This window comes from Sebastes fasciatus, chromosome 7 (genome assembly GCF_043250625.1).
Source record: "Sebastes fasciatus isolate fSebFas1 chromosome 7, fSebFas1.pri, whole genome shotgun sequence".
Classification (NCBI taxonomy): Eukaryota; Metazoa; Chordata; class Actinopteri; order Perciformes; family Sebastidae; genus Sebastes; species Sebastes fasciatus.
Window position 1 is genome coordinate 16,260,409 of NC_133801.1, and position 11,561 is coordinate 16,271,969.

Sequence of the window (11,561 nt, forward strand, 5' to 3'; positions counted from 1 at the left end):
AAAAAAAAAGGCAGAAAAGTAGAAACAGAATCAACTTTTAGAGAAACTCACCCTGACGTCACGCTGCGGTGACCAATCCCGTAACCGGCGATCCAGAGTTCTACGACCCAGCCGTGAAGGAACAAAAGACGTTAATCGTCACAGTCAATGGGCCATTAAAAGTGACTCACGCACATTGCCGCACAACCCTGCAGCAAATCGCCTTAACGCCTTATCTGGTGTGAATGCAGCCTTAGCCTCTCCTTCTCTTTGCCTGACTTGTTTCATGTATGTGAGTGTGAAACAGTGTGCGATACATGTTTGTGAGTGCATTCATACATACAACTGCTGGGAGTGTGTGTGCATTTAAATCCTTTCACACATTAGTTTGTGCAGTGCAGTACGTGTGTGTGCGTGCCTGTTTGTAATTTGTGTTTAAACCCACCCTGCTCTCTCTGTGCATGCTGTAGGTGATGGAGGAGCTGGAGAATGAACGTTGGGCCAACTACACTTCCCACGATCCCTCACTGTCGGTGAGACACCTCCCCTCACTGCGCGTGTTGCCGCTTTCCCGCCAAGCCAGAAAAAAACAGAAAGTTTATTAATGAAATTTGAAAATAATGGAGGAATTAATGAATAGCAAAACTGTAGACATAACGTAACCCCTAATGTGACTACTAGTATGCCAATACATACATGATTTTTATCAGCAATTTTCAAAGTTGCAGCAGTTTTTGACTCGGCTGGAAAGTGCAAATCTCACACCTAGAAATCAGAAGTAGAAGAGTGCCTTCTCACCACACAACATTAGTTGTAGCTTATTTGTGTCGCCTGCATGGTCATCCATTCCTTCAAATGAACACCACCAGACCACTGTATGTTAGTCGTATGTCTGGCTCATCTGTCTTCCCAACAGTTTTTTTCTTCTTGCCCTACACAAACGCTGCTCTCAATTCAGCACTTTCAAAAATGTAATTTTAAACTCCAAGGCACTGACTCGTAATCATGGACTTTTCACTCTTTCTCATGATTTCATTATAAGTGAAAACCACCCAGCTAGAATAGTTCTCCTGACAAATCACTTCCTGAATGGTGTAAATTGCAAGATAATTGACCTCAGCCCTGCTGCCTAATCATCTGTCGCGCCGGTTACAACCTCTAAAACGCCCCACTTCCTCCAGTGGAATACTGATGAAGTCGTCACACAACTGGCAGTTTTTATTTCGTGACCCCCTTAGCTTTAATGGCAAGATAAACTGAGTACAGATCTGAAGCCTTTTTTTTATCACCTTATCATATTTATGAGCTTGTGTAGATACTCTATGCATGTCAGGGGGGAGGAGGTGGACTCCTACCTTACCTACCTTCCTACCTGACATTTTGGGTAAGACACTTATTTGCTATCTTGGTGAAGTTAGATGAGAAGATTGATACTAATCTCAGCTAAACTAAGCGGCTGCTGGTGGTAGCTTCATATGTACTAGAGCTGCAACGATTAATTGATTAGTTATCAACTATTCAATTAATCGGCTTATTTTGATAATCGATTTTAGTAATTTTTTAAGTAAACAAAGTCAAAATTCTCTGATCCCAGCTTCTTAAATATGAATATTTTCTGGTTTCTTTACTTCTCTCTGACAGTAAACTGAATATCTTTCAGTTGTGGACAAAACAAGACATTTGAGGATGTCATCTTTGGTTTTGGGAAACACTAATCACCATTTTTCACCATTTTCTGACATTTTATAGACCAAAAACTAATTGATTAATTGAGAAAATGATCAGCAGATTAATCGACAATGAAAACAATCCTTAATTGCAGCCTTAATATTTACCCTACAGACATAAGAGTGATGTCGATCTTCTCATTTAACTCTCGGCAAGAAGGTGAATAAGGGCATTTCCCAAAATTTCAAACCGTTCCTTTAAATAAGTTTTAAAAGTCACTGCTTTTCCCTGATGGGGGGTCACACAATATATATTTATGCTTTTGTTTCTAAAAACAGATAATTTGCACCTCAAACTTTATGTAGCCTTTATTAATGCTCAATCAATAATGCAGCCATATATGCTATCTCCTTGTGTGTGTGTGACTGGATGTGTACGTGAGTTATGGATATCAATGTGCATTTATGTTTCTGCATTTGTGTTTCTGTCTCTCTATTGGGTATATGTGAGGGGAGGAGAGTGTACGTCTATGTATGAGTGTAATCCCACACAGGACTTGACGTCGGAGACGTGTGTGTGTGTCTGTCAACAGGACTAAACATAGTCGGTCTGCTGCTCCATAGGAAGCACTTGACATTCTGCTCACATGATATTGCAGCTCGCAGCTAAAACCAGAGAGAAAGAGAGACACTGAGTGTGAGAAAGTCTGGGGAATGAGGGCAATCTAGGAAATGGAGAGAAGGGATGATGGGAAGGAGTTGTGCAGTGAAAGAGGAGGGAGTGTTGGAGAGACAATTAGTGAAGGAGGAGAGAGCTGAGAAAAAAGAAGAGGTGGTGTGATGAGGGGGAGAGGTGAGGAGGGAGGAGCGTCAGAGTGATAATGCTGAAGTAAAATTGGATGCAGAGGTGAGAGAGACGGGGGATTGTGAAAAACAGCGGAGAACATGCTGTAAGGCACACTGTAGTGTGCACTGTAAAAAATATTAGAATTGGCATGTTTGCACAGACAAAATGTTGACCAAAACAAAGAACTGTGTTTAGACATTTCCAAATACTTAATTATCTGCAAGTAGTTAGGGGTGTAACAATACATCGATCTGGATTGATTTAACGATCAACAATCCAATATCATTGATGAAAAGTGAAAACATTGATACATATCATCATCTTTAAGACACGCCTTTATTTTGAAATTCCCATGACACGTCTGTGTCACCATTTCCGTCCAAGCGCACCTCCTTCCTACAGAGCTCATTTATTAAAACTGTCAAATCATGCTTTAGTTGCCTTTTGTGAGTTGATATAAATGGTTGTGTTTACTGGGCGTATGATATCGTCTCATATCGATCGCAGGCCCCTGAATTGAATCAAATCAAAATTGTATCGTGGCAGACTTTGTGATATCAGCAAATATCCTATAGTTGTCCAAAGAATTGATTTATCGTATTGTGATGAAACTTGTGATTTACACTCCCTACAAGTAGTTATGTGGTGTTATATGCATTTGAGGATCTTATTTATGTGTCCTTGTTTTTAAAAAGTGTTCTTTCAACTTTCCATTGCACTATTTTATACGATAAATCAGGTGTAGTCTAGACTTGCCGAAAACTCCTCCATCTGGTGTGGGCGTCATTAAAAGAACAGACCAGGAGGCACACTGAGCATTCAGGCATTCGACAGTAGTTCAACAGCCTTTGATTTTATTTGGAGTGTACTGGAGCCTTTAGAGATTGACAAAGAAAGAGGGATTATAATAACAAGGTGCAACAAGGGAAATGATGAAGAAGGAGAGGAAAACAGTAAGAGGGAAACAGATCAGGGAAAGGTCAAGAAGTGGTCGATGGTCAGAGAGAGAAGGATGGATGGCTTGTGAATAATAATCTGCAGAAGGAGAGGGAGCAGGCACTTCCCTCGACCTTTTCTTCATTCCACTCAACTTTATTGATACGACCATGAAATACTGTAAACCATGAACCCTCGAGCCCCTCAGGCAGCCACTGCCTTCATTACAATATCACTTTCACAGTTATTTCCTGCAGGAACCATAAAGCCGTCCACTGGTCTGCATCCCGGCTGTATTGGGACGCACACTGAGATGTAGTTTTGTTGATATTTTATCGGGTTATTACTGAAATACACGCCGGTCATTTCGCTTCAGGGATGAAATGGAATTGGCCCTGAGGCTGTGCAGCGCAGTTTTAAATCAATCCAGTAAAGTGGATAGATGGAAAGACTGATGTAACAGTGTGTTCATTTGTATTAGGGAACACCTTAGGACCACACCTGGAGGTTATTGTTTCCCATGGGAATAAATTCTTATGTCCAACTCATATACAAAACACGCACATCTGTTTTGTTCTGCACCGGTGTAGAGTTTACTGTGTCAACAGAAATCTGATGACCAAACACAATGACTTGGGAATGGATAAACACACACACACACACTCACACACACACTATTGTTATGGCCAGGTCAGCTTGCTGTGTGTGATGGATCTTTCTACACCAGCTAGATCACATGACCTTCATATAAGCCAGTTAAATTCTGATGGAACAAAAGAGGGAGGGGCAGGATCATATGAAACCTTAGTGCCTCTACACCTGTCTCTCAAAGCTGTAGCACCCACACTGAGCAGGACAGAGAAACCCAGGCAGGAAGCAAAGGTAAGCATTGCTATAGATTAAATTGTGACGCTAGCACAGAGAGAGTGCAAACACACAGGAAGAGGGGGCAAAGGGAACAGGTGAAAGTCTTTGTTAAATGGACAGACCTTCTAACACAAGCAGAGATAGACAAACATAACAAGTCCCCTAGCTGGGCGTCACACCGGGACCTGAGGAGTTAGAGCCAGAAGGTTGTGTGAAAATTGGGTTTTTATAATGCTTCGTGTGTATTTGATCTGGAGTCCGAGAGTCTTTTTTCACCCTGGAGCTTTGGAGGTGAATTCGTATTTGTCCTTGTAGTTATCAGAGGTTTTGACTTTTATCTGGCTGTGTGTTTGTGTTTTAAAGGGCACAGTGGATTTGGAGCGCGAGGAGGGAGAGGAGTGTGAAGAAAACATGGAGGTTTTTGACGACAGCAGCTCAAGTCCGTCGGGAACCCTCCGAAACTACCCGCTAACCTGCAAAGTCCTGTACTCATACAAGGTACATAAAACCCAACACACACACATACACAGTTACCTTATGCGGTTACATGGTCACACACCTGCACATATCAAATGTCTGCAGCTACCTGCTCAACAACAACGCACAAGTAACACGTGCAACCATGTAGATAAGCAAAGATGAATGTCAGTGTTGCATTTATAGCAGGGGTGTCAAACTCATTTTAGTTCATGGACAACATACAGCCCAGTTTGATCTCAAGCGGGCCGGACCAGTAAAACCATTCCATAATAATTTATAATGACAACACCTCCAGATTGTTCTCTTTCTTTTATGTAAAGACGAACAAGTACATTCTGAAAACCTTCTTGTATTTTCTGCCATAATGAGTCTGATATTGGAGCCAAATATGATATTCTTTGATCACTGAAAGGTGCTTTGAATACACTTCCCAATTACCTCTGTGAAGAAATAGGAACTGGTCCATTTTTTCTTGGAAAACCTGACCCTCCGTGTTCACTTTCTCCTTTCTGACAAAGACATTTTCCACCGGCGGCTCCTGCATGAACAGTAGCCGACACTTAATGTGACGTAGTGTCATGTAGCCTGTACGTAAGCACGTGGGATCTATAATAGCGTATCCAGCACTGCGCCTGCTACTCTTATTAGGACAGCGCCACCCCAGTGAAGAAATAGGAATAGCAGTGCATTTTATTGACAACTTGGAATTAATGCAATTTTCACATTTTGCAAAGTCATCCAGTGGGCTGGAGTGAACCCTCTGGTGGGCCGGTTCTGGCCCTTCAGCTGTATGTTTGACACCCCTGATTTATAGGAAGTGTGAAATGTTTATGAATTTCCCATGAATAACCATGACATTCTTTAGCTTTTTAAAATGAATCATTAATGATGGACTCAGTCTAGTATGGAGTGTTTTACTGTACTGTATAAATGTCTCTCTGTCTTTAAACCTGCTGGTGTGTCTCTCCCGCAGGCCTCTCAGCCAGATGAATTAACTATTGATGAACAGGAGATGTTGGAGGTCATTGAGGACGGAGACATGGAGGACTGGGTCAAGGTGCACAAATACACACACAGATGTACATGACAGTTACAACAACAGAAGCCTTATCTCGGGAGCTCTGTGTGCTGCGTCACAGCCTTGTACAGTTTCTTGGTACTCAATTTAGTGCATGTTTTCATGTTGCCTTTGTTCATTGTTTGTGTTTGTGTGTTTTCCAGGCTCGCAATAAGACAGGTCACGTGGGCTACGTACCAGAGAAATACCTGCAGTTCCCGACTTCCAACAGTCTGCTGAGCATGCTCCAGTCTCTGGCTACGCTCGACGCTCGATCACACACCTCGTCCAATTCCACCGAGCCAGAGCTGCACTCTGGCTGCATCAATGGAGACACAAACAGTGAGTATGCTGTAAACCTGGTGATGGTAAATTATTCTTTAAAATAATTAAACTGCATGCCAGGAGTTTCAGTAAACAAGCTAGTTCCAGTTGTATGAGTGTAAATTAGTTTTTTTTCTTCCAGTAATGAGGTTATTATGCGCCACTGATTAAGGCATTTTTCTCTTTACTGCTCCACTGGAGTTGCTCAGAATCCAGCTGTAAACAACACTCATTTTGGAAAGCAGAGTGTTATTGGAATAAGCAAGTGTGGGTTATCTACCTCTCTGTGTAAAACAAGGTAAACATATGTCCGTGGTTGCAGTAATCAACAGAATTGTAAATGCAAAACCTATAGGCTATATGAGCCACCGTTAAGTAGAAACAGTACACGGTCAGGTCCCACAAGCTGTTCCCCTCCTGATTTCCTTCATTCATTTATGTATCCGGACGCTGCACCGAACCGCCTGCCCTTCTCCCGCTCCATTTTACCCTCACTCGTGAACAACACCCGAGATACTTAAACTCCCTTGCTTGGGGCAGTGACTCACTCCCACTCGGTTTCACAGTGCACAAGTTAAAGCAGACCAAATTTTAAAAAGCGGTCTCGAAATCGTTGTTTTGGTCTGCACCACAGTACGATTACTGCATTCACATCCACATCCACACTTTGGGTGTTGATGGTCTGCATGTAGTCAGCATTCAGATAGTTCATCAGCTACAAAAGTGAAATCCATAAAATGTTATTTTTATTTTATTTATGATTTATTCTTCTCTCTAACCTGCCTTCTTTGCAACCTTCTTTCTTCTTCTACTCTCTCTTTCTCCATCCCTCCTTCTACTGCTATGTGTCTGTTCTACCTGTATAGTTGGACCAGACACATGGGGAAACTCTGTCACCTAATTATTATTTCTTCCTGTCTTCTCTGTATCTCCCTCTCTCCAGCACTGTGTGCCATTCTCTTTATGATAATGAGGGCCAGGCAGACGAGGAACTGCATTTCCCCAAGAATAATTATTCCTTCGGTGTATCTTATTGCTCTCTCTCTTTCTCTCGTTGTCTATCTTTCTCTCGGCAGTGATGTATGTCCGTGCTCTCTATGATTACGAGGGCCAGGCGGACGAGGAACTCTCCTTTTCCGAGGGGGCGGTGATCCGCCTGTTGAACCGCGACACTCAGACAGACGACGGCTTCTGGGAGGGGGAGCTCAACGGACGGGTGGGCGTCTTCCCCTCGGTGCTGGTGGAAGATCTCACTGAGAATGGGGAGACCAGTGGAGGAGGGCAGGTGGGTGACATAGAGGTATGACAGAGACATATTACTCCCACTTGAGTAACACACAGATATTCAGCGCGTCACTCTCAAAGAGCTGGAAATGTGGTCTTATCAGTCCTATCAGGGCAGAAATACCAAGCATAATGTGTAGTCTACTCTCCCCTCCTTTCCTGGCTGTTGTCCAGTAGATCTATCAGCAGGCCAGAGTTCACAAACAGTGGATCAGAACTGCTGTGTTTCTGCAGCGCTCTGATAAAAACCCTGTACTGCAATCACAGAAAGATGTCTTATCTGTGGCACAGAGTGCTGCCCTGTTAGAGGTTCAGCAACAGGAAGGATACAGCCTCTCCCTTCCTAAAAGCTTGTAGACATAACACACACCATAACAACTCTTTTTAAGTCATATGTGGGGAAGATTAGTAAAAAAAATCTGAATCCTTCTGATTGCTGCCACAGACGCTGTAAAATTGTGTGTAGTGACAGGTCACACTTCAAACTAGTAAACTAGCAATATCTCTGTAAGGTATTCCTTTAGTGTTCCACCAAAGCTGTTCTAATGAATATTTTTGCATGAATAATAAATGGAATGACTATAATGTGAAAAGGGGTCGCTTCTAGTGACAAACCCTAAGAAAATTATCACCTGACTCTGCAGTTCCCCTCAGCTCTACGGAGCGTTTAGCATTTTTAAGTTTGTTGTTTTGTGGTTGTGTCTAAAAGATAACCTGCAAATTGCAAAAACTTGCAAAAATGTGTAAACACTGGAGACTGCCTTGAGAAACACGACACTCTAATCTAACCTTAACCATCTCACGAGATTTTCAGGTGCAGCCAGCAGCTGCTTTCAGTTGAAAAGCTTTAAAAATCTTGTACACCACCTGCTCAGCACCAAATGGAACAGACAAAGTTAGCGACTAGTTGGTGAACTAGTAGAGCATTTAGCTGCTGAAGAGCCAGAAATTTCCCTCAGGAGTTGGTGGAGACCAACAACAGATTGAAAAAGAGCGTGAATATTGGACTTACTGTATCTGATCTTCACTGTAAGTGAAAGAACGTGTTGTTTTGGATGCATTTATTGCAGCTATATTCCAAACTGTTGAGGTGTAACTTAATGGAGATGACTTCAGATAGATGATGGTCCAGTCAGTATTATCAGTTTCATATCATTTATGTTGTGATATATATATTTGTGGGTTTGTAGGAAAGTGAAGCTAATGCGGAAGTGACTTAAATTTCATTATTTCTAATAGCCAGCAGGGGGCGACTCCTCTGGTTGCAAAAAGAAGTCTGATTGTATAGAAGTCTATGAGAAAATGACACTACTTCTCACTTGATTTATTACCTCAGTAAACATTGTAAACATGAGTTTATGGTCTCAATCGCTAGTTTCAAGTCTTCTTCAATACAGCATGATGTTCATTTAGTAAATTATGGTCCCATTTAAAGTAAAATAGACCATAAAGCAGGGAATGCTTAAGGGCGTGGCTACCTGGTGATTGACAGGTCGCTATGATGGGGTGTCCGTGTTTTCATCTTACAACTTAAACCCTTTCACGGTGTGTTTTCAGTATATGAAAGTTAAGTGTGACATTTTAGTCGCCTAAAAATGTCTTATTCAGCATATGGTTGTCCTTAGCGCCACAGTCTTGTGTCACTTCTCTATGCCGAAATCGAGACTTCCAAACTGTAGTCCACAACCAGTGGGTGATGTCATAGTGACTACGTCCACACAGGAGAGCAGCACATTATCAGTGATGTATTTCTCTATTTCTGTCCCTTTCTCTAGATTTCTCCATCTCTGAAGTTGCCATGTTCTCTGCCACCTCTGCCGCTGTATGAACAACCGCCCATTAGCCCTTTCACCAGCCCCGAGACCTCCACCCCGCCTCCGCTCCCCCGTTCCCCCTCCGCTGCACTCAATGGGGAGCACAAGCCCCCGCCGCCCACCTCGTTGCACAAGGGACCGCTACCCACCCACAGTAAGACGCACACACACAGAAAAAAAAATTGTGTAGTTGAATTAATTGAGAAGAGGTCATTGTGGCTTTTTACTGTGAGTTTTTAATCTCCCTCCCTCTCTCTCTCTGTAGATCAAAGCTCTGGCAAGAGTCCAGTGTCTCCAGGATTTCCTCAGCCACTGCGATTCACCCCTGAAGGAGGCCCGGGCAAACTACGACCTGTTAGTATAAAACTTATTCAAGAAGTGTGTTTTGTGTGTCACTTTTTTGTCTTATGTGATAGTAAACTGAATATCTGGGTTTTTGGCTGATGGGTCAGACAGAAAGAGTAATTTGAAGATACTACCTTGGGCTTTTGGAAATTGTAATTGGGATTTGTCTCTATTGTGTTACATTTTATAGACAAAAACAGATTCATGGATAATTAAAGTAATTGTTAGTTGCAGCCCTATATAACACAAAGTGTTGAATGAACTGCCTGTGAATCCCAATTATGATTTCTATTCAGACTACTGTTTTTTTTTTTTAAACGGCTCTAAAAGTAGATAATAGATATGTCTTTCTTTTTGTCCCACAGCAGGAAATGAACATTAAGTTGTTTGTCAAATTAAGAAAAGTAGGCCATCTCCATCTCCTCACTTTGCCTTTTTTCTTAAACCTACTTTTATTATGTTTTTTTTTTTTCATCGCTGCAGGTGCGAGCTGCTCCTCCTCCTCCCAAACAGCACCCCCGCCGACCGCAGGAGAAGAGCGACAAGACGGAGGAGGTGGAGATCACGCTGGTGTGACAGACAGAGAAGCTGGCAGGCGGTTATAGAGACAGAAAAAACAAAAACAGATGACAGACAGACGCATCCTACAGGCTGGGTAACTGAACTGCTCTGAACTGAAGTCAGCTTAATCAACGTGATGTGAAGTACACCGAACTGAACCACGACCTCTCCACATCTCTCCTCCTCAAGTTGAGGAGGAGAGCCAAGAGAGGGGATGAAGGCAGAGTATCCAATTGAATAATCTCCGTATTAGCCTCCTAATGAAGTGCAGCAGTAGCCGCCCCCACCTCCCTCTCCGCCCTCCCCCGTCCCTCCATTCTTGCCTTAAAACTTTACCTCATCGGGCAGCAAACCAGAGCACACTGAAGAGGAGGAAGAATGTTTAGAGAGGGGGAGCGTGAGGGAAAGTTAATGATAGGTTTGGCAAGTTTTCTTCTATCTTGTTACGCTTACTTCAAGATCTTATAAAGCAGTTTTATCTCTCTGTACAGGAAGATCATTCTGCTTCGTATTGAGAAACTTCACTCACATCCTAAATTATAATGAAACGTGAAAAATGATGGAGCCCTGAAACTAACAAAATGTAGTAACGGGTTATAGGACAAGTCAGAAATAAAGCTTAATACATAATGATATTGTTAAAAAATTCAAATGGATTGTAAAAAGAAATGTACAGCGTTATACCTGTATATTTAATCATTTATTATGTTCCCCATGCAACATTTGTTTTTCCTCAAATTTTCCCTATGCTTAAAGGTGCTATTGATAACATTCAGCCACTAGATGTCGCCTTCTCCCTCCCCCCGCTCCATTGCATTTACTTCACAACAAGTCGTTGCCTGGCACTTATGGTCAATCTCAGCCATTTATCTGTTATTTCCACTCTAACTGACGACCCAGAGATACCACGAACGTCGTTTTACTATTGTCTGACAAGCCTTGATAGAAGTGGGAACCAAACATCAGATATCTTCCACAGAGATGAACAAAGCTACAATTTTTAAATGATTAATTCACAATCATAATCATTTTTTTCAGTAAAAGCCATACCTTTATTCAGCGCCTTTCTAAAGGCTATGTAGATGTATTATTTTTAAGAAGTATTCATCTACATAAAAATGTTATCAATTAGCGTTAGGAGCATTGCTTCTATTTGGAGCAAACGACAGGACTGTGTGGCTAGCTAGCTTAACTGACAACACTGGTAGCTAAACACTCTGAGCGGCAGACTTTTTTTTCTAGCTGCTTTGCTGAAACTAACTGTCTTCATAAAACTACACCAGCCAGTGTCGTTATGATAATCATCCATATACTGTACTGCACACTGTATAAACTCTTTGAGACATAAAATTACACATATACATAATATTGAGGATACATATGTCCACTGTGGTCCTCGA

General features: G+C 42.1%; 1 protein-coding gene across 6 annotated transcripts in view; it reads left to right on the top strand.

The window, feature by feature from the left end:
- The window catches only part of fchsd2 (FCH and double SH3 domains 2), a 74,383-nt gene extending 63,232 nt beyond the window's left edge, over nt 1-11,151 (top strand). For 2 of the 6 annotated variants that reach the window (XM_074641887.1, XM_074641890.1), the window contains 8 exons: nt 450-512; nt 4,660-4,794; nt 5,750-5,833; nt 5,998-6,175; nt 7,234-7,442; nt 9,217-9,409; nt 9,521-9,609; nt 10,084-11,151. In XM_074641887.1, coding sequence (XP_074497988.1) covers nt 450-512; nt 4,660-4,794; nt 5,750-5,833; nt 5,998-6,175; nt 7,234-7,442; nt 9,217-9,409; nt 9,521-9,609; nt 10,084-10,176 — 1,044 coding nt within the window. In that variant the 3' untranslated portion in view covers nt 10,177-11,151. Of the gene's footprint in view, nt 1-449; nt 513-4,659; nt 4,795-5,749; nt 5,834-5,997; nt 6,176-7,233; nt 7,458-9,216; nt 9,410-9,520; nt 9,610-10,083 lie in introns of all 6 variants that reach the window. The other 4 variants (XM_074641886.1, XM_074641889.1, XM_074641891.1 and 1 more) reach the window with 3 other exon arrangements.
- Nucleotides 11,152-11,561: the final 410 nt, after the last annotated feature.